The sequence below is a fragment of the Girardinichthys multiradiatus genome, chromosome 6 (genome assembly GCF_021462225.1).
Source record: "Girardinichthys multiradiatus isolate DD_20200921_A chromosome 6, DD_fGirMul_XY1, whole genome shotgun sequence".
Taxonomy (NCBI): domain Eukaryota; kingdom Metazoa; phylum Chordata; class Actinopteri; order Cyprinodontiformes; family Goodeidae; genus Girardinichthys; species Girardinichthys multiradiatus.
Genome location: NC_061799.1, coordinates 18,455,606 through 18,479,174, shown reverse-complemented (window position 1 = coordinate 18,479,174; position 23,569 = coordinate 18,455,606). Strand labels below are relative to the sequence as shown.

The 23,569-nt window shown below is 40.3% G+C and overlaps 1 protein-coding gene across 1 annotated transcript in view; it reads left to right on the top strand.

Moving 5' to 3' along the window:
- epha4b (eph receptor A4b) overlaps window positions 1–23,569 on the top strand; it is a 154,244-nt gene that overhangs the window by 41,650 nt on the left and 89,025 nt on the right. The window contains exons 3-5 of the mRNA XM_047368770.1: window positions 3,715–3,915; window positions 4,959–5,066; window positions 8,143–8,494. Coding sequence (XP_047224726.1) covers window positions 3,715–3,915; window positions 4,959–5,066; window positions 8,143–8,494 — 661 coding nt within the window. The remainder of the gene's footprint in view (window positions 1–3,714; window positions 3,916–4,958; window positions 5,067–8,142; window positions 8,495–23,569) is intronic.

The window sequence follows — 23,569 nt, the reverse complement described above, 5'->3', positions numbered from 1 at the left end:
TGTCTTAAAACAACTATTCTAAAAACATTATAGCGGTTTATGCAAAAGTAATTTTATAAACTTTGGAAACACTTTCACATTTGCATTGGACAGGTGTTTATTTAGGACCCAGTGATTATTTGTATGAGAAATGACGGTAGGAGTCTATGTGCCACTAATAGTATTCCTGTGTGAAACTCGTGCTGAGAACAAAACCTTTCTAGTGAGTGTAACTACCCATTAGAAATGTAAGTAAGTGCCAAAATAAGTAAAATAGCATTTCCCAAAACCGCCAAAAATGTCTTTGCTTTTAGCATGGCTTTAGTTGTAGTTTTTGGATACAGGAGTTGTTTCACGACACCAGACGTCCGCTTCGGTCTTGACCGCTGTTGAACAACCCATTAGTTTCCAACTACAAGTCTAAGTAATCTGGATTTAAACTAAATGGCAATGCCAAGAGAGTGTGCTACTCCAAGTAAGATACTAAATGCTAAAGCTTTTAAAAAGAACCTCACTGCAAATCTTAAAACAATCCTATTTTATGGTTAATACTAACTGCAAAGTAGGATACTTCTTCAAGAAGTCAATAAAGCATAACTTCTCGCTGTTTACTTTTGTTTAAACAACTATTTAGATAGTTATACGGTATATGCAACAGACATCAGTATGATTTTTGTTTGTAGAAGATTGACAATGACTGTGAACATAATACTCTAGAATACACCAAATTAGACAATTTAATAACTGTTGGGATAATTTCATATTTTTACCAAAGAAAATAGTTGCATTTGTCAGTTTATTTACAAGCATGATGTCCTTTTGTTTGAAATGTTCCACTTAAAACTCTACTTGCAGGACCACAAAGTCCAGCGCATTACCCTCCCGCTACATCTCAAAACATTTCTGAGCTCTATGTCATGTTCAATCTTTACTGGGCTAAAAACTCTTTGTATTGTTGAAAGGTGAATTTTTTATTTTTTTTTTAACTACATTGTTATTTTTCATGTTTTGGCCGTGAAGTAGCCGCTCCCTATGGAGAACTGCTTCAGTGCCACCTCAGCTAAGCTTTTAGTTTTGTTTCATGCCGCCAGTTCCAGCTGTCATGAGGACTTTTGTTCACATCTGTTAGAATACACATGGCATTGAAAAATGACACTGAACAATGCTAATAATGTGATGCCTTGGGATTCGGCTCAATTCATAGGTTGGGAGGGAGACTGGATTGATGCAAACTTAGGCTACTGCAGGTGCATGCATATGTGCATGTGCATTACAGATTTATAAGATTTGCCAGCTGGAGGTTGAAGTGTGCCCATCACTGTGGAGGTCAAAGCTTCAATCTTTAGATGATGACAGGAGCGCAGAACAAAGATGGTGGTCCTCTATTTCCTTTACCACAGACCAGGACTCATCCAGATGGTGTCTGAGAAGTTTCGTGTGTGTGCAGAAAAAAATTCATTTAGCCTGCACTTGTATGGATCATATAGTTAAAGTCACTGAAACCACATTGGTTTATTTTCTCTTTCCCCCTTTTTTCTTTATGGAATAGAAATGTTCTTTTTGTGTGTGCGGATAGAAATGTTTTCCTGTTCATGCAAGAAGTGTTCTCAATTACTGCCTAAGTCAGAAGTGGAAACAGATGGTAGTAGATGACAGGAGACAAAGTAGCTCTGTCCTACCTACTCCTGCTCCTCTCTCTCTCTCCTCCTCCTCCAGGTTTCTCTCAGTGTCAGACACTTCTGCCTCTTAAGCTCTTAATCACGCGTTCATTGTATAGAAAAACAGTCTGAGCACATGCGGAGCATGGACAAAGAAATTCCTTCAGTCATCTTGACACAGATCATCACTCATATTCATACAGACATGAAAACAGAACATACGGCCCCAGTGTTGGTTTACTCCAAACCACAGTTCAATGAGCTTGAGCCAAGTTTTCCCTACAGCAGTGACTGAACTACATTGTCTTTGTGTACTGAGCAATGATAAACAAGATTACAGCTGAGTGGTACTGTTGTCAAGCGAGTTATGTGCAGCTGAATGTTAGTCTGCAGTTCTTGAGCTGCATCAACCTGGTCTTTGATTAGATATGTATGTTTTAGTTAAAGAGATTTCCACTTCAGCACATATGTTTCTCAGCAGCGCTCACATTTGTATTCTTTCTTTCTCCATCTCCTCATCACATACCCATTTACTGAATCTTCCAAACCATCTTTCATCATACTTTCCCTCCTTTTCAATCCATACACCCGTACTTTTTTTGTCCCTGTTTTTTATATTCCAATTTACTTCTAGTAAATTGGAATCTCATCACATAATTAATTTATTTAATTATTTCAATTAAAGTGACCATTGTGTAATGATTTATTACACACAGAGATATTTTAAGCATTTATGCCTAATTTTTATGATTATAGTTTCTATAACTAATTAAGACCCTGGGGTTCTATGCCTCTCCACTTTTCTCCAGACTCTGGGACTTTGATTTCCAAATGAAAAGCAAAAATTGTACAGCCTAACAGCTGGGCTGTCCTGGAAAAGTCTAGTTCTTTTTGTCTTTTACTCAGGCAAGACGCTTCTGACATTGTAATTGGTTCAGGAGAAGGTTAACCGAAAGAATTCAACAGTTGTAACTCCTATCCTGGATATGTCCGTGTGGTGACTCTTAATGTACTTCAGCTGCAGTCCTTGCCTTGTGAATCCCCACTCAAACGTTTAAATATGTTTGGCTTCACAAACCTCTCAGTTATCCCTACGGCATGTGCATGATTTTTGCCTCACTTTTTCCTTCCGCTTAACTTTCCATTAATTTGCACATAATGAATAACCAGCTTTTCTAGCAATAACGTTTTTGGCTTGTACTCCTTGTTGAAGATGCCATTGTCTGGTGGACAACCGCCAATGTCAGCAGTCCTCCCAAGATGATGTAGGCTAAAAACATAGACATAAAATACAATTTCTGTATCGAAAAATGTTTTAATTTCTCTTTTGTTACCTTCAAATTTCCTGAGAAACAGAATTTGGCGTTTTCCTTAGCTGGAAGGCATATTCATCAAAATTAAAATAAATATGTAAATTGGAGAGTAATTGATCTACACTACAAATAATGTGTTTCACCTACTGAATAGAATTACTGAAAGAGTTTTTTTTCATTAATAATCTAATTTATTTAGATACACCTGTACATAAAAAGTTCATCTGATAGTTTCACAAAACCTTAAACCAGCCTCTGAAATGGAGTTCAAACGAAAATTCAGAATGAATGACTCACCATCGCCGTCTCCACCGTCCAATTACTTCCCTGTGCGTCTCCCGGCCTTCCAATCAGCATCCTGTCCACCTGATTCATCATCCAATCACCTTCTGACGCCTCGTTTTTAAAGGATCTTTGGCTGTGTTCCTCCGCGCCTGTCAGCTGAGCTCATCCCTCCTCCACCCCACCTCCACCATCTTTCTTCACATCTACTCCTGGGTTCCTCGCTCCCTGGCCGCCAATCCACCACCAGTGTCGGATCAGGGGGAAGACATCTCTAAATCTAAGCCTTACAAATGTTCATCTTAGCTCATATCATTCTCAGCATTCATGTCTTCCTCCCAGGTCCGAGCACTAAAGATATAATAATATAATTTCACATCATTAAAACATTTCTAATTGTCAACCCTCTCTTTGTGAGTCTTTTCAGACTGAAATATAATTGCAACAGCTAGATAACACATCCCTGTCTTTATCATCCTCAGTGGGAGGAGATCAGTGTGATGGATGAGAGGAACACCCCGATGAGAACCTACCAGGTGTGCAGCGTGATGGAGGCCAATCAAAACAACTGGCTGCGGACACGGCACATCAGCCGGGAGGGAGCGCAGCGAGTCTACATCGAGATCAAGTTCACCTTGAGAGACTGTAACAGCCTGCCTGGGGTCTCTGGTACCTGCAAAGAGGTCTGCATCATTCTGCACACTTACAGTAACAGGGACAGCATGGGAACAACAAATGTCTGAGTCTTGATTTTCTCTTTTTGTTACTTCTTGTTCCCTCATTGTGCGCTGAATTCTGAAGACTGGCCAGCTCGGTGGATGCTATTTTGTAACTGTCTGCTCTTAAAAGTGTTTGACTTTGTGTTTGACTATATCTTTTTCTTTTATTGAGGAAGGATCTTTATTAAAGTCAGACCTGAAACACAGTTAAAGAACATTTCTTAATCTGCTTCTCTGGGCTATTTAAATCAAACTTTTGTATTGTAATCTAGCTTGTTTTTGATATTTTAAATGTGGGCGAGCATTTTATATTTATAAAGGGAGTGTCATATTAGTTTAAACATTTAGAAATTAAAACAAATTAATCTCTAAGTAATGCAAACTTCAGAGACAATAGATATTTTTTATGTTGTGAATGGGGTCTCTCAACTGCAAATAAACATTTAATTTATTATGCTGTATAATTTAACAACATTTTGCCGATTTACTTTCTTTGTAGGCAGCGCATTAACATATTTATTCATGTCAGGCTCATAGAGTCGACTTGAATTGCTCGTAATTTAATTATCACTTGGGTGAAATTAGTGCTTCTCTTGAGTGTAATACATTATGCTGCAGAGCAGCAACTACAGCAAAAGAGCATTGTTTCATTTTGTCAGCCTTTTATGTTCAAGAAACACTGAAAACAAGCACATACAAGTTAAAGTGCACTTTGATGGATTATGAATAGATAAAAAATGTAAAGGCTGAAACAAAAGATACTTCTGAAACTTCATGTGTATTTCAATGTATCTTTGCAACTTGTTTCTTTCACTTGTCTTTACTATAATTTTAAGTAACACACCTACACAGCTGCATGAAAACACTCACTAACATTCAGACAGATGGGGGGAATTTTAAGAAGTAAACAAATGCTAACATAGCAGCTTAATGTTGTTTAAAGTTTAAATGTCTGCCTGCCTGACATTTATTCAACTTTATAACCGGCATACGCTTTCGTTTTGCAGACTTTCAACATGTACTACTATGAGTCCAACAATGTCAACCTTTGGTTCATCAAGGAAAGCCAGTATGTCAAGATTGACACTATTGCTGCAGATGAGAGCTTTACACAGGTATGGACACACACTCACACACACCTATAAGGAAACAGCTCATGTCCTACATGTATGGAAAAGTTGTAGCATTATGGTTGACAGTTACAGTGCTGACAGTTTAAATAAATTATAGATTCTCTGTTTGATATACAGGTCCTTCTCAAAATATTAGCATATTGTGATAAAGTTCATTATTTTCCATAATGTCATGATGAAAATTTAACATTCATATATTTTAGATTCATTGCACACTAACTGAAATATTTCAGGTCTTTTATTGTCTTAATACGGATGATTTTGACATACAGCTCATGAAAACCCAAAATTCCTATCTCACAAAATTAGCATATTTCATCCGACCAATAAAAGAAAAGTGTTTTTAATACAAAAAACGTCAACCTTCAAATAATCATGTACAGTTATGCACTCAATACTTGGTCGGGAATCCTTTTGCAGAAATGACTGCATCAATGCAGCGTGGCATGGAGGCAATCAGCCTGTGGCACTGCTGAGGTCTTATGGAGGGCCTTTAGCTCATCCAGAGTGTTGGGTCTTGAGTCTCTCAACGTTCTCTTCACAATATCCCACAGATTCTCTATGGGGTTCAGGTCAGGAGAGTTGGCAGGCCAATTGAGCACAGTGATACCATGGTTAGTAAACCATTTACCAGTGGTTTTGGGCACTGTGAGCAGGTGCCAGGTCGTGCTGAAAAATGAAATCGTCATCTCCATAAAGCTTTTCAGCAGATGGAAGCATGAAGTGCTCCAAAATCTCCTGATAGCTAGCTGCATTGACCCTGTCCTTGATAAAACACAGTGGACCAACACCAGCAGCTGACACGGCACCCCAGACCATCACTGACTGTGGGTACTTGACACTGGACTTCTGGCATTTTGGCATTTCCTTCTCCCCAGTCTTCCTCCAGACTCTGGCACCTTGATTTCCGAATGACATGCAGAATTTGCTTTCATCCAAAAAAAGTACTTTGGACCACTGAGCAACAGTCCAGTGCTGCTTCTCTGTAGCCCAGGTCAGGCGCTTCTGCCGCTGTTTCTGGTTCAAAAGTGGTTTGACCTGGGGAATGCGGCACCTGTAGCCCATTTCCTGCACACGCCTGTGCATGGTGGCTCTGGATGTTTCTACTCCAGACTCAGTCCACTGCTTCCGCAGGTCCCCCAAGGTCTGGAATTGGCCCTTCTCCACAATCTTCCTCAGGGTCCGGTCACCTCTTCTCGTTGTGCAGCGTTTTCTGCCACACTTTTTCCTTCCCACAGACTTCCCACTGAGGTGCCTTGATACAGCACTCTGGGAACAGCCTATTCGTTCAGAAATTTCTTTCTGTGTCTTACCCTCTTGCTTGAGGGTGTCAATAGTGGCCTTCTGGACAGCAGTCAGGTCGGCAGTCTTACCCTGATTGGGGTTTTGAGTGATGAACCAGGCTGGGAGTTTTAAAGGCCTCAGGAATCTTTTGCAGGTGTTTAGAGTTAACTTGTTGATTCAGATGATTAGGTTCATAGCTCGTTTAGAGACCCTTTTAATGATATGCTAATTTTGTGAGACAGGAATTTTGGGTTTTCATGAGCTGTATGTCAAAATCATCTGTATTAAGACAATAAAAGACCTGAAATATTTCAGTTAGTGTGCAATGAATCTAAAATATATGAATGTTAAATTTTCATCATGACATTATGGAAAATAATGAACTTTATCACAATATGTTAATATTTTGAGAAGGACCTGTACACATCAGACAATATTTGTTAAAAAAAAAGGAAATGTTACACAATAAGACTTGATAGGCTTTTAAAAGATTGCTTAAAAATGAACTCAGTTGGACTTTTAACTTGGATTATCCTGTTCCATTTAGTTTTGAAAATGTCAGTACTTGGTAGAGATGCACTGACCAGGCTGTTTTTGTTTGAGGTGTGACCTGTCCAGTTCTGTTTTGGCCAATGAACTTTGTATAATTTCACCAGTTAAATGGAAATGCACTAATCAGACATTTTGCGGATGATTTCCAGTCACCAGTTTTATTGACCTCCAAAGTGCTTATATTCTTCTTTCTAAAAACTACACTTTCTACATATATTGAAAATTGAACTTTCTAGATAATGTATCATGTAAAATATGTTGCCTGCTGCTTTACTGAAAATCTACAAATACATTACCCTCAGATTATAAAATCTGTCAAATAAAACCCTGCTAAAATGAATAACATCATATCTAATTTACTCCTTTACAAGACAAGAGTGAAGCTTATTAGCTTTTGTTGCACCTCAATATGTTCAAGTTTGCAAAACTACAAAGTATTGCAATTTCCTTCTACGTAATCCATTCTAAATAAATAAAAGCTGTTTTTAACTTAACATTTGTGAGAAAAAAAGCTTTTATTTGCTGCTATGTGTTAGTTTATTAATATTTCTTTGTCGTGACTAATCATTAGTTATGTATTTGGGACTGGAGGTAAGACTGTATGTATGTAAGAGAGCATTCACTGTTTCACAGATCTTCAGTTAAAGAGGATTTCACAAATTCTTTCAGAATAAAACAAAATTATTTCAAATTTGATATTTTAATCTATATTTGGCATCTTGCATTAGCATTTTGAATGATTAACAGGATTAGCAACATTAGCATTACTAACTAGGGGGCGACGGTGGTAGGGGTCCATCCTCCGGTGGGTTGCTAGTTTGAACTCTGCCCGCCTCAGTCGTTGTGTCCTTGGGCAAGACACTTCACCCGCCTTGCCAGCTGAAAGTGGTCAGAAGGCCCAGTGGTGATGATTGTATGGTAGCCTCACCTCTGTGAGTCTGCACTAGGGCAGCTGTCGCTACAATGTTAGCATACCACTGTCAGCGTGTGAATGTGTGTATGAATGGGTGGATGACTGATAGTAGTGTAAAGTGCTTTGGGGTCTCTGGGGACTTAATAAAGGACTACACAAGTGCAGGCCATTTACCATAAATGGAAAAAAAATGTAAACTGATTGTTGCTCAACTTTTGCTTGCAAATTAGTGTTAATCTAGTTTTAGTAATGCAACAGCCTTAAATGTCTTTTAAAGAAACTAAGAAAACCTGTAATGCTTTTCCACAGGTTGATGTTGGTGACCGTGTCCTGAAGCTGAACACAGAAGTGCGAGACATCAGCAACCTGAGTAAAAAGGGTTTCTACCTGGCCTTCCAAGACCTGGGTGCTTGTATCGCTCTGGTCTCAGTCAGGGTCTTCTACAAGAAGTGTCCTCTGACTGTGCTCAACTTGGCCCAGTTCCCCGACACAATAACAGGAGGAGACACAGCGCTGGTGGAGGTCCATGGGGTTTGTGTCAACGCCTCCGAGGAGTTTGAGCCACCCAAGATGTATTGCAGTGCAGACGGAGGCTGGCTGGTCCCCATCGGGAGATGTGTGTGCAAACCAGGCTTTGAGGAGAACAAGGACATCTGCCAACGTGAGTGGGGTGGCGGTGCCAAGGATTGAGTGGGATGAATTTAGAAGTATGCAAATGTGTGAAAAACTGAGATAAATTAAACAATGCAGATGTAATTAGAGATAGCTTTCTATTCCAGGAAAGATTTAATACATGATACCTTTTGTAAAAGTAGGTTTGTCATTTGTGCTCTGCCTAGTGTGGTGGCATAATCAAAGGTCTTTCAATGGATGTCCCAGTTTCTGGGAGGGAAAAAAAGGCCTTAGAAATGTGCCAACGTTTCACCAAGCAAGTCAAATTTAAGAAAATATTTAAGTAGAGATTCACCTATTAGAGTTTTGTGGCTGATTTCAAATCTCCAGTTGTGAAGTTTTGACCTGCCGATAAATATTTGAGCTAAATACAACTTCTCTTTAAGAGCTGTGATACACAAAGATATAACAACAGCATTAAAAAACATTTTTCTCCTCTTCCTGCTGTTATTTATATTTATATTAGGAGAAGAGATGAGCTTGTGAGTGTGTGAGAGCAATTGCACAGTTTTATTGTTTTTCAAAGAAGGAAAAGGATTGAATTTTAAAACTTGTTTCAGCGTCTTATTTTAGCTTGACTAGTAAATGAAAGATTACTACTTACAGTGTGTGTTTGCTAGCGAATATGGATGTTTTCTAAAAAGTTGCCAACATTTCTAAATCCAACATATTCCATGACAGACAGAGGTTAAAGGCACAAATGAAATAAATACAGCCTTTCTGCTATCTGCAGAAAATCTTGCTCTCTCTCTCTCTGGCAGCCTAAATGAACTGCAGACATGTTATAGAAAAACCTTATTCTTTGAAAAAAATTGCTTCTGACATATCTGTGCTTCCACTGACTTGATTTAAAAAACATAATTGATGCTGAAAGTAGCTAAATTTGAATTTTCATTGCTCAGTAGCATCATGCATGAACAGCAAAAGGAGTGGAAAAGTTTGCTCTAAAGAATCTCCTCTTTTTTGTGTGTTAGTTTGTAAGAGTGGAATATCTTATGTTCACGAAGAAGAGCAGCATGCGTTGTTAATACATTGTTTGTGTGTGTGTGTGTGTGTGTGTGTGTGTGTGTGTGTGTGTGTGTGTGTGTGAGTGCCCACTGATGTGTGTTGTGGAGGGAAAAGGTATGCCTTGTGGAGAAAGATTATTGAGTTGTAAAGCTCCTCCAGATGGTGTGTGTGGTATATGAGTGCGAGTTGGTGGGTGTATGTGCATGCAAGCATACTGTGCATGCGTGCATTTTGAATTGAGGAATCGGTATTATGCTCATGCTGTCACCTGTCCCCAAGGACTCACTTCTTTGGGAAAATTGGAGCACAGATATTCATCTCTACAAACTAGAAATGGGTGCACACAATGCAATTTCATTTGTTTTGGAGAAGCAGCCGCCAAGACACTCAGAAAACTTGGCAGTTGGTCCTTAGAGACAAGTGAATAAGAACAAAATGTGCTCTGCAGTTTGCAGACTGGTAATGTGCACAGATCGTAGCAGAATGCTGGCTGCATCTCAATCATGAGACAGACTGCTGAGCTGTCTGCCTGTCTGTCTGTCTGGTGTAGTTATATCACAGGTGATCTCACTGACAGGTTTTCAAATGATTTCACTGTCCTCACTGTGCCAGTTTATGTCACTTTACACATTGTGGGACCGAGATTCACCTTGATGCTGCAAAATGGTTGACCTCCATGAATTCACCCGTTGAGTCCTTTAGGCTTATCACTCCAAGGAGAACAAATATAACGGGATTGAACAAGCTAGCTGTAACTCAGTAACAGATTACTAGTTTACATTTGTGTTTTTGCTTGAAATGTGAAGCTGAAAAGATAAATAAGTTGTATTGACACTGAGGTCAGAGGTCAGAAAATATATGTCGCTCCTGTCTACCAAATCATAGACAGACTGACATGTGGATGTGAAAAAAAACGGTTTCCAGTCGCTTCACCAAAGCTTGATTTTGATGAATTTGCAGGCAGACCTATTAATATAGTTATTTTAGTGGAAAGAATATTCAAGGGATCATTTTCTGTGCTAAGTAGACCTGGATGGTGGTTCTAGTTTTTAAGAAAGGGAACCAGAAAATGTATTCAAGTTGTCGAAGGATTAGCCTTCTCTGCATCCCATGGGAGGTTTACTTCAGAGTGTTGACACAAAGGCTCCTACTGTCCAAACCCCAGATTCACTAGAAGCAGTGTGGCTTTCGCCCTGGCTGTGGAACAATCTATCAGATCTTTCCTGTCATGGAGCAGCTGTAAGGGTCATGGGGATATCCTTTGTGGATCTGGAGAAGGGTTAAAGCTCCTTAAATAATTTTTCTAAGTCCTGAAACAGCTTGACATGCCTGGAATGCTTTTAAGGAGGAGCTGAAGGATGAGGTTGAAGTAAAGCTGGTGCTCCTCTGCATTGAAAAGAGTAACAGATCTTATTTAGATGCCCCCCTGGGCATCTTCCTTTCTTAGATTTCTAGGCACTGGAGGGGAATATATATATCCCAAATGGCCTACTCTCACTCCTTTTTTAATCCATAAATTCTTTGCTTTGATGCCCCAACTCCTATACCTAACTCTAACCTTGACACCTAACATTGAGGTCTTCCTTGGTTATCCTATCTGCAGTCCTAAACTTGAAGAGAACTTTGACAGGTTTGGCTTTGTGCATGCACCAACTAATAATAGCGTTGGATATGAACCAGAAAGAGTTTCAGGCTGTGGGGTTTTAGAGAGGTTTTATGACTTAGGTGTTCAGATTCTGCAGCTATGTACCATTGAAGTATTTGAATTTTTTGTTTTTTGGAGAACATTTTCATAAAATTACAGTTTCACCACAACAAAGCAAGATAATTTTCTATCCCACATATGTCACCTAAACAAATCCCATGGGTTTTTGTTGCTTAATGTCACACTCACATATGAGAAACACTATTTCTTTTGTTCTAAATAACAGTGTTGCTTGTGATGTTTTTTATATCGTACAAATATTTCTATTGTTGTGTTTTTTCCCTTTCTTGTCAAAACTCACTTAGCCAGCTAATATAACTGCATCCACAATAAGCCTTCTTTAACAAGCACATTCATAAAAGACATATAAGGGTGCGAGCACTAGGGCAGCTTGGTGCGTTGCGTTTTAATGTGTCCCTGTGAGAACGAAGCCTGCACTTTTAAAGAGCTTCTTTCAGCGCTCTGCATCGGTTCTGAACAAAAGGTTCCTGCCCTGACACAATCAGGAGGTCTACCACGGGGACGACACGCGCCACTAATGCATTCAAATGATCCTCTCTAGTTCCCTTTCACACAAAGAGGTGAGTGTGAGAGAAAAAAAAACAGAAAGGCCTGGAGTTGTATTTGAATAATCAACATAGAAGTGAGCAAGCCACTTAATGAAGGGCCTGAGTTTCTCCCTCTTGTTCTTTTTGTGGGTCCTGGTTTCCTTCTTTTCTGTCCCTTTGCTGCTCTGATGCTCAAGGTTGTCTTCAAATGTTCTTTGTGAATTTTGATCTCAGCATCCATCTCGTTCATACTCCATCCCTTCCATTCTCTCCATCTCTCCCTCTGTTTCCATCTTAGGCAGAAGCGCTAATGGAATCATTACTGGCCTCTCTGTGTTAGACAAACACCAGACACCTCCTATTACAGCTTTTTTTCCCCAAATCTCCTGCTCTTTCCCCTTTCCCTCTGTTGTTTTCTGTCTATGCTCTGATGTCTGCTTCTATAATTAGACTGTTCTCCACGTTTTGCTCTCTACAAGCCACCCGTTTTGCTTTTCACCCATCTTCTCTGGCATTGTCTTCCTTTTTCACCTCGCCATTCCTCTCTCTGTCCCTGTTCTCCTTCAAGCACGCCTTATCTTCATTGCCTGTTCTCATTAAACATTTAAAGATCATGGGTTCATCTTTCTCTTTTTGTCTTTTCCAACCCAATGTTTCTTAATCCCTTTAGGGGAAGCGAGCATATATGTGTGTGTGTTGATGGGATGAATGTTTGCATAGACAAAGATTAAATCCCATAAAGTAGTACTGTTTCTTTTTAGTATAAACAGACTGTAAAAGAGGCTATAGCAGGGTTTGTAATAATTGTTGTTCTACTTATGAATTAAATGCTTTAGATAAATCAATTTTAGTATCAGGCAAATGATGATTTAAAAATGAAGAGAAAAAAGTTATTTGAACCAAGCCGGCCCTATATTGGAAATTCATTACCCACAAGCGAATGGCTCGAAGTTCTCCAGGATGTTCAGGATTTTCCTGTGGAAAGCAGAATTCATGGTTCAAAGTACGCCAGGTCATTTTTTTCCTGAAGCAACATGGCAGCCCCATACCATCACAACACCATCACCATGTTTGACTGTTAGTATGATGTGCTATTTTTAAAATGCTGGGTTAGTTTTGCACCAGATATAATGTCACACAAACCTTCTAAAAAGTTTCGCTTTTGTCTTGGCACTCCACAGAATATTTTTTCAGATGACTTGGGGATCATCAAGATGCTTTTGACAAATTGAAAATTAGTCTTTATGTTGTTTTTGGTCCAGGAATAGTTTTGCCATGGAACTCTCCCATGGATTCAGTTTTTGTCCAGTCTCTTTCTTATTGTTGAATCATGAACAATAATTTTAACCAAGGCAAGTGAGGCCTGCACTGCTTCAAATAGTAGCGAGCTTTCAGGCTTTTCAGAGAAGTTTCTAAGTGGTTACAGAAGCAACATAATAAACAAAGACCAATAAAACAAAACTAATAATCTTTTGACACCACATGTTTAAAATAAATCAAAATGATACAAGGAAACCGTATCTATAATATAATAATGTCTCACAATTTCTTGTCTGAGCGTTACTCTGATTTCGTATTAGGGAATGTATAAGCCAATCAGAAATTCTCATATTTTGATTTGGAGTCAGTGGGTGTTTTTTCAGCATTCCGAGGTATTCTCACAGGCCTAATGGCAACTTTCATAGGATCTGTCAGGACTGTCGCATGCAATAGACATTAAACTGTAAAAAGATATGTGCTGTAAAAAAAGGTTGCATAGTATGTGCTTTTTTTCTGTCCTGAATTTGTTAGCCATTTTCTGGTTAAAAGCCAGAAAGGATGAAAACTCACAGACATAGGTGCAGTTCAGCTCACAAGGTTCTTGTGCTGGAAGAAGTACAGTGCCTTGCGAAAGTATTCGGCCTCCTTGAACTGGTCAACCTCTTGTCACATTTCAGGCTTCAAACATAAAGATATAAAATTCTAATTTTTTGTGAAGAATCAACAACAAGTGGGACATAATCGTTAAGTGGAATGAAATTTATTGGTTTTGTCAAATTTGTTTAACAAATAAAAAACTGAAAAGTGGGGCGTGGAATATTATTCGGCCCTTTACTTTCAGTGCTGCAAACTCACACCAGAAGTTCAGTGAGGATCTCTGAATGATCCAATGTTGTCCCAAATGACTGATGATGATAAATAGAATCCACCTGTGTGTAATCAAGTCTCCGTATAAATGCACCTGCTCTGTGATAGTCTCAGGGTTCTGTTCAAAGCGCAGAGAGCATCATGAAGACCAAGGAACACACCAGGCAGGTCCGAGATACTGTTGTGGAGAAGTTTAAAGCCGGATTTGGATACAAAAAGATTTCCCAAGCTTTAAACATCCCAAGGAGCACTGTGCAAGCAATCATATTGAAATGGAAGGAGTATCAGACCACTGCAAATCTTAACAAGACCCGGCCGTCCCTCTAAACTTTCATCTCAAACAAGGAGAAGACTGATCAGAGATGCAGCCAAGAGGCCCATGATCACTCTGGATGAACTGCAGAGATCTACAGCTCAGGTGGGAGAGTCTGTCCATAGGACAACAATCAGTCGTACACTGCACAAATCTGGCCTGACAAGAAGAAAGCCATTTCTCAAAGATATCCATAAAAACTCTTGTTTAAAGTTTGCCACAAGCCACCTGGGAGACACACCAAACATGTGGAAGAAGGTGTTCTGGTCAGAGGAATCCAAAATCGAACGGTTTGGCGTAAAAGCAACACAGCTCATCACCCTGAACACACCATCCCCACTGTCAAACATGGTAGTGGCAGCATCCTGGTTTGGGCCTGCTTTTCATCAGCAGGGACAGGGAAGATGGTCAAAATTGATGGGAAGATGGATGGGGCCAAATACAGGACCATTCTGGAAGAAAACCTGTTGGAGTCTGCAAGAAACCTGAGACTGGGACGGAGATTTATCTTCCAACAAGACAATGATCCAAAACATAAAGCAAAATGGTGCACAAATAAACGTATCCAAGTGTTGGAATGGCCAAGTCAAAGTCCAGACCTGAATCCAATTGAGAATCTGTGGAAAGAGCTGAAGACTGCTGTTCACGAACGCTCTCCATCCAACCTCACTGAGCTCCAGCTGTTTTGCAAGGAAGAATGGGCAAGAATTTCAGTCTCTCGATGTGCAAAACTGATAGAGACATACCCCAAGCGACTTGCAGCTGTAATTGCAGCAAAGGGTGGCGCTACAAAGTATTAACGCAAGGGGGCCGAATAATATTGCACACCCTGCTTTTCAGTTTTTTATTTGTTAAACTAGTTTGACACATCCAATAAATTTCATTCCACTTCACAATTGTGTCCCACTTGTTGATTCTTCACAAACAATTAGAATTTTATATCTTTATGTTTGAAGCCTGAAATGTGGCAAAAGGTTGAAAAGTTCAAGGGGGCCGAGTACTTTCACAAGCCACTGTATGCGGACCCAGGTGGCTGTGCAGAAATGGGAGCGCTTTGAGTCTCTTGGCAGTTTAACGAAAGCTTCACCAAATGATAAACCACAAGTTGTCTTTAGCAAACAATGACCATTTTGGGACCAAATTAATGGATTCATGAATTATTTATTTTATTTTTAAAGTGGATTCAATTTCAACTAGGCATCTGTGGTGAGTAAAACCATTTTTTTATTTGTGATGCCATGTTTTGTTGCAGTAATTTTACGAGAATGTATAGTCTGTCTTGTTGAACCGAGTTTGCATTTCCAAGTCTCAAAGTGGTTTTTGTTTGGTCTCATCAGTTTATGACTCTTGAATAGGTCTGCTCTGCAATGTTAACTGAATAGTGTGCTTGTGTGGTTAAATTAGAGAAAATCTGGAGAGTCTGTTGTCGGTGTAATAGTTTTATGAGGTATATCAGTGTAAAAACATAAGTAGGCTGGCTGTGTGGTTGGGCTCTTAGTTTACTGGAGGCTGTTGCTTTAGTTGCTTTGGTCCCCTGCATGGCTTCATGTGGATTTCTTTGAGCAATGGGTTTCTTCTTGACACTAGTTTGACAACGTTTTATATGCAGGCCACACTTTTCAGGCTTTTATTTGTAAAAACATTTGAAAGCCACATGTAATTTACCTTCCACATCACATTTATGCCCCACTTTGTTTTGGTGTGTCTTACACAAAGGCCTTATTGATAGATCTGAATCTATTTAACAATTGCCATTATCAGTTTTTATGTTGCTTTTTCTGAAGCAGCTGTTTTGCAAGCGAAAGGGAATTCTGAAAATGTTAACGTGCAGACAGGGGAAGGAGAGACCAAGGCTGCTGGAAATAAGCAGCCAGTTGGCAGGCTTAGAACTGTGGCTGACATTTGCTGAGCCCATCTAACCATATTCAGACAGAAGGAGGTTTTTGTGAAGACTAATTTAACAGAAAATTACAACATAATCAGGGCTGTAAAAGCACAATAAAGCCATGTTGTTTTTTATTTTTCTTAGTCTGAAGACACTGTTGCTCAGAGGTTGCAGCTTCTCTGCTCTGTCAAAATTGCGCTGCTCTGCTTTGTTTGCTGTCTTTGGAGATGTGTAATTTATTCATTCCTCTCACTCTAAATCAAAGACATCCCTTTCTTTACACACACTTGCCACTTTTCCATCTCTCTCCACCCTGTGCTGGTGTAGCCCTCCGCCTCTTTCCCTCTCTTGCTTTCTTTTCTCTCTGCGTGTGTCTCTTGTGCATTCTGTTCCTGTTTGCCCTCTCAGTGTCTGTCTGCCACTGTTTCCTCCAGCACCTCCATTTGCACTTGGTACTCCCTTGCCCTCTCCTACTGTCTCTACCGCTTACAGCTGATAAGGGAATGTATTTAGTACTCCTCTAGAACCTCTCTTTAAGCATCTAGGGGCTCATGCTAAAGGGCTGGAGTGTGCGTGTGTTTGTCTGTGTGTGTCTGTGTGTGTGTATGTAAGTGCATGTATCTTTAACCAGGTGTATATTTGTATGTTTTGTGTGTCTTGACAACTCAAATTACTTCCTCAGATGCCAGAAAGATGGGAGAGAGCGATTAAAGGACAAACACTTGTCACCTTAACACGAGTTTTCCTTCTTTCATCTCCTCATTCTTGTTCTAAGCAGGCAAACGTAATGTGGGTCGGTATGACACGTCTCTCTCTGTACTTGTTCCTACCGGCTACAGCTGTCTAATGGGTTCCCTTTCTTTTTGTTCTTACTCATTTGTCTGTTTGACGCTGTCAGCATGAAGCGAGAGCTCAGTTTATCAGAGGACCCTTTCAAAGTTGTATGTCAGTGATTCCACTTACCTCTCCTGATGTTCTTTTCAGTGCCTAAAGTTCAAACCACTCAGGAGTGAGTCCAGTATGCATTTGATTTTGTGTGAATCAACTGCTCAGCCGTGAATGTAATCAAAAATGAAGTCATACGGTTTCAGGGAGTTCCAGCTCTCCTTTTACCTTTAAGCTTTGGAAAACAAAAGGATTTTTGCAAATTGATGATAGAACCTCCTCATGACAGTCTTGGTGTTTGTGACCAGCTCACATTAGATTGATCTGGCGAGGATTAGCATTGCTTATGGCATTTAAATGGTATTTCCTTTGAATTTAGGCTAGTAGCTATTTTCGTCTGGTAATTTCCTGACTTTTGAAAATGAATGCATATCTTCCTTTTTTGAAGAGCATGTTCTCTTATCTTTTCAGTTTTGAAGAAAGGCAAAGTGAAACAAGTAGCTATTCTTATGTGAACAAACTCTTGACTTATGAAGATCAACACACAGCTGAATGGCATGTTCCCTTATTTTTGTTTCACTTTGAAGAGTCGCTAAAATAAATTGACCTCTGACCCCTCATATTCATACCCCCTGGAAACAACAAGTTATTAATTGCATCATAAAAGTTTCTAGACAGTGTGATCAGCTTAAAACATAATGCAAACTTCACCTAATTTTATTTTATTTGAACTATAGAGGTTGACACTAATTGTGGCATCAGTGGTTTTGTAATTAATCAAAGGTTGCATTTTGAGTGTTTTGTTTTGCTCATGCAATGAAATACAACTATTTAAGACTATTTTACTAGATAAGACTATTTCACATGCACCAAGCATGCCTTTAACAGTGGAGTGCATTGTAGTTTTTTAAAGCTCTTCTAAATCAGTTATTCATCTGGTTCTGTGTAACAAACCATGAGAGTCAGTCTTAACTTCAGCTTTGTACTATATCTTTGAACCTGTGTAAGCTGTAATGTAACACATGTTCTGCATTTTAAATGGCTATGAAATCGAAACTAAATGATGTTCTCACCGGCTGCATTTGGAAACCTCCAGCCAAAGCTGCGCAGGGTTCTTGCATGAAGAAATAGTTGTGAGTCTTAAAAAAAAGTCCAGTGTTAAATTTGCGCTTTGAGGCATGGAGATGAAAAAAAAAACCTGTCAAGCAGCTCATAACACACAGCAATCAAAGGTCCACTGCTCAGCTGCTCAGTCAATCAGACCAAGGTCCGATGGCAGCCCAGCAGGAAAGATGTTACAGTTAAAAATTGGTTGTCTGGGAGAAAAGTTTCACTTTGTGCAGAAAACTAGATGTTTTATGAGGAATGTATTCTAAGGGCTCCCTAAAAATATGTTGTCTTTGTTTTGTTGTGGAAGTTTTAATGGGACCATGTGGTGTGTGTTTCCCAAGTCAGATAACCAGTGGCGTTGGGTAATTGTTGTTAAAGATACCCACTAATAACAATACAAGCTGATAACAATGTATTTCTCTCAATATTATGCACTGTGGCGGTTCGCAGCCGAGTGTGAAGCGGCTGGGATGAAGATCAGCTCCTCCAGGTCCGAGGCCATGGTACTCGACCGGAAAAGGGTGGCTTGTCCTCTTCAGGTTGGAGGGGAGTTCCTGCCTCAAATGGAGGAGTTTAAGTATCTCGGGGTCTTGTTCACGAGTGAGGGAAGAATGGAGCGGGAGATCGACAGACGGATCGGTGCGGCTGCCACAGTAATGGGGGCGCTGCGCCGGTCCGTTGTGGTGAAGAGAGAGCTGAGCTGAAAAGCAAAGCTCTCAATTTACTGGTCGGTCTATGTTCCTACCTTCACCTATGGCCATGAACGTTGGGTCATGACCGAAAGAACGAGATCCCAGATACAAGCGGCTGAAATGAGCTTCCTCCGTAGGGTGGCCGGGCACTCCCTTAGAGATAGGGTGAGGAGCTCGGCCATCCGGGAGGGGCTCGGAGTAGAGCCGCTGCTCCTCCACATCGAGAGGAGCCGGTTGAGGTGGCTCGGGCATCTATACCGGATGCCTCCTGGACGCCTTCCTCGGGAGGTGTTCCAGGCACGTCCCACCGGGAGGAGGCCCAGGGGACGGCCCAGGACACGCTGGAGGGACTATGTCTCTCGGCTGGCCTGGGAACGCCTTGGGCTCCCCCTGGAGGAACTGGAGGAGGTATCTGGAGAGAGGGACGTCTGGGCGTCTCTGTTGAGTCTGCTGCCCCCGCGACCCGGTCCCGGATAAGCGGAAGACGACGAGTACGAGATTATGCACTCAAACACTTAAACCATTTCTTATCTTGCTATGTATGTCTACATATTTTTTTTAATCCTTCTTGCTTTGGTCTAAATGTGAAAATTAAGTGCACTTGGTGATCATGACCTTTATTTTATTTTATTTATTTATTTTTTTGTCCATATGTAATTATTTGGAGTTGATACACAGTCTGAGAGCATCACTCCTCAGAGATGTTTGTCCTTACTGACATGATAACACATGGTTGCTACAGATTAGTTGGCTACATCTCGTTGATGTGAATGTCCTTTTCCACAGCATCCTAACCGTACTTTATTAGATTCAGATCTGGTGACAGTGGATGCCATAGAGGTACAGTGAACTCACCGACATGTTCAGAAAACCAGTTTGAGAGTATTTGATCTTTGTGAAATCATGCATGATCCTGCCAGAAGTAGCAATCAGAAGATTGATACACTGTTGTCATAAAAGGATGGACATGGTCAGCAATGATACTTAGGTAGGTTGTGTTGTTTTAGCGAAGTGCAGTTGTTGCAGGGGTTGGCTCTGACCCAACCATCTGAGTGCTGCAGCTGAAATCCAGACTCATTGGACCAGATAAAATTAGTCCAATCTGTTATCGTCTAATTTTGGTGAGGCTGTGGGAATTGTAGCCTCAGTTTCCTGTTCCTAGAAGTCCAAACTAGTCGCCACTTCTCTACTGATGTAGCCCTTCTTCCCTTCTTCAAAGATCAGCGAGTTGTTCATTTAGAGATAGTATTTCACATACCTTGGCTAAAAAATTCGGTTATTTGAGCTATTGTTGCCATTTTGCTATCTGATGCTTGGTTTGAACTTGAGCAAGTTGCTTTGACCTGTGTGTGTGTTAAATGCCTGTGTGTGTGTGTCAGACTATGTAGATCAGATACAGATCCCTTCGTGTTAAAAGCCGCCTTTCAGTATCACCTCATCATGCAAAATAAAAGGATTTTTCTCAGTTTGCCTACATGTACCTCAGCACCGAGGTACATGTAGGAAGGTGGTGGGCAGCTAACAGAAGGATTTAAAGAGGTTGTCAGGAGAGTTTTTGGTATATACAGTGTGTGAATGTGTGCGTAGTAATGTACTCTCCTTTAGGCTTTGGGGCATTAAGCTGTTGAGGTGTCAGGCAGCAGGGTGTAATTATTACAAGCCAGATGTACTTAAAGGACAAACAGATATATGGTCTTAGTAAAAGCCAATCATCTTTCCTCCACCTGTCTGTCTGAGTCTTTCTGCTGCTCTGCTTGTCCAGATCAGTCCATTTATTTGGTTAATCACAGCCACCTTTTTTCCTCATTTCTCCTTTATTCCCTGTTATCTTCACTCTTTCACATGTTCCTCCTCAACTCCATCCCTTTCCCTACTTTTCTGTCTCATCTCCTCTCTTTTGTGTTTGAATAAATGACACAAAACCACAAAAGGCTTAGGCTCAAACCATATCCTCCGTATGCCCGTAGTCCCTGTCTACATACCCAGACTGCACTGACCCAGATAATGTCAATTCGCACCGACTCTCCGCAAGCACAAGCCCCTCATTCTCCATGGCCGTTCACTTGCCATGCATACTGTGAGCTGAGGTTGCCCCTAAGCACCATGGAGGGGTCTGCTTTATTGAAATGTTAGACTAAACCAAACCTGAGTACAAAAAGGTTGGCTTTGGAGAGGAGTGGATACCGTGAAGCTAAGCTGGGTCTGGTGCAGTGGTTTGAGCTGCGTGAGCAACCCCTGGGAGAAAATCTGAAAAAGCAGGCCAAGGACTGGAGAACTGTTCATGCATGTTTCAGCTCTACACTTCCTTATATAGCTCTACTCCCTATAGGCGGACACAGTACGAGAAGAGAGAGGTGTAAAGGGAAGAGCATGTTGCCTTTGGGTACACTTCTCATTAATTGGTTGTGTTACATATGCTACTGAGCTCCAGTTAGGGATAAATATCAGCATACTCATGGGAAGGATAATCATTTTTACATTTCTATAGTGTTAAATCCATGTTAATTCAGATAGCAGAGGAGGTATTCAGGCTGCCAGTGGGTTTGCCAGGCAGGAAACAGAGGGACAGGAAGGCAGCCATTGACCCTTTCCCCCCTGCCTCTCCTTGCTCACTTTCTTTCCAGTTTATGGATAGCTTCCAGATGTACGATCAGCCCGTCAGGCTGGATTCGCGCTAAACAGCCATTTTGTGTTTTGTTTTGCAAACAGATGTGACCATGTTTGAAATCCAATTTGTTTCTGCTTTTGAGTACGTTACAACTGCACATTTGTTCTGCGGCCAAAGGAAACTATTCATTAATGGAAACAAAGAAATTGTTGAAGCAAATATTACAAAGAGACTGATGAGAAATGGAACAAATTCAGTGTCATACTTAAAAATAGTCTGTAGAGCCCAGTGGCTTTTAGGTGCAAATATTTATAGGTACATTTAACCTGGGTCTGAGTTATGCTCTGTGTGTTTCCTGCTGAGTCTGAGTGTAAAGCTGCAGGATCTGAAAAATACAGATGCCAGGGATCTGATATAACAGAATCTGACCAGCGCATTAGATTTTGTTTTATAAAGTGATGCATGATTTTAAAAGTGTTTACACATAAATAATCTAAAATATGAACATTAGTGAACAATCAGCATTGTGAACACCAAGAAACACCGCAGACAGGATGGGTAAAAAAAGGTTACGTTATACAACTACATTCCAAGCTTTGAACATTTTAGAAAGCACTGTTCAATTTATCATCTAAAACTGAAAAGACTATGGGACGTGGAAGCCTTACAGGACATGGCTTTCCACCTAAACTGACAGACAGTGAAAGGAGGACATCAATCAGAGAAGTGGCTAAGTTGCCTCTGGAGAAGCAACAGAGATCCACAGCTTAGGTGGGAGAATCTGTCAACCAGACAACTCTTAGTCATGCACTCCACAAATCTGGCCTTTATGCAAGAGTGGGTGAAGAAAAACTATTGTTGACTGAAAGGAAACAGGAAAGCATCCTGTTGATGTTAATCACAAACAATATGCACACTTTGAATTGAAGTCTTTTTGAACACAACTTCCGCATAGCTGGATCATCTTCATGATTCTAAATGAAGGAAAGGAGAAGGAAACAGAAGCGGTATTCATAAGAGTAATGTCCGCCACTTTTATAACCTTCTTTTTTTCTACTCATGCTTTAACGCAGATGCCTTGCTGTGTTAAAGGGGGCTGCATTAGCTCAATGGGTTCATGTATTTTTCAAGGCTGCATTATTGACAGAATTATTTTGATAAGATGAAAACCCTTAACTGGACTTTGTTTAGCACAAAGACTACATGTAGTGGCAATTTTCCTCTTTTGTATTCGACACCCTTGACATCCAGCAGGCTGAATGGATCCACAGGGGCTTGCTTCTCAAAGATGTGTGTTAGAAGTTTTATTTATGGAATCCTTCATTCATAGAAAGGCAGTACTGTGTCGTGAGGTTTGAGATAACTTTTAAAGCATGCAGTCATTCATGTTGATTCAGAATGATAACCAGGTGGATATTTTCCCTTTATCTGTCACTAATACAGCTGTATGACACGTTTACTTTCTTCTGCTGCTTTGGTGTCATTTACCTCTGCCAGGGGGATCATGTTTACATTATCTGTGCTATATTGGATTTAAACCCCACTGGATTTCAATAAAAAATGTTTAACTCCCTGATTCTTTAGTTTTCTGTGATCTTCACCAGCATTGGCCCATATCGTTCCACCAAGCCTCACAAGAGCAGTTATATGAAACTTCACTTTTCAAAAGCATTTGTCCACCATAGCTAAATTAAATTGGCAGCCCAGCTACCATACAGGAAGTGAGATCATTGCTAAGCGTGACTTTGATCACTAAGTTTGGTGAGCAGATGTTGGACCACATTTTATGGGGAGCACAAATAAATTTGCAGAATGTCAACACTTTGCCTAATGATTGTTGATGTCTTCCTACTCCAATTTACTCAGGAGGCCCCAAGGCCAAGACATCTACATTTTAAGTCAAGGGTATGCAATTCTTACCAAATTCCTGTCTATTACTTATAAAATCAATCAAATTTAGTCTCTGTCAGTCCTGATCATAAAGTGCCTTGGGAAATATTTTTTTTCCATTTTGTCACTTCACAACTCTAACCAGCAACACATTTTATTGCCCTTTTAGTCTATAGACCAACAAAAGGTTGCACATAACTGTGGAATATTGGAGAAAATTGCACTGCAAACTTAGCAAACATGTGGAAAAATGTGCTTTGGGTAAATTAAGACAATCATTTAACTTTCTGCCC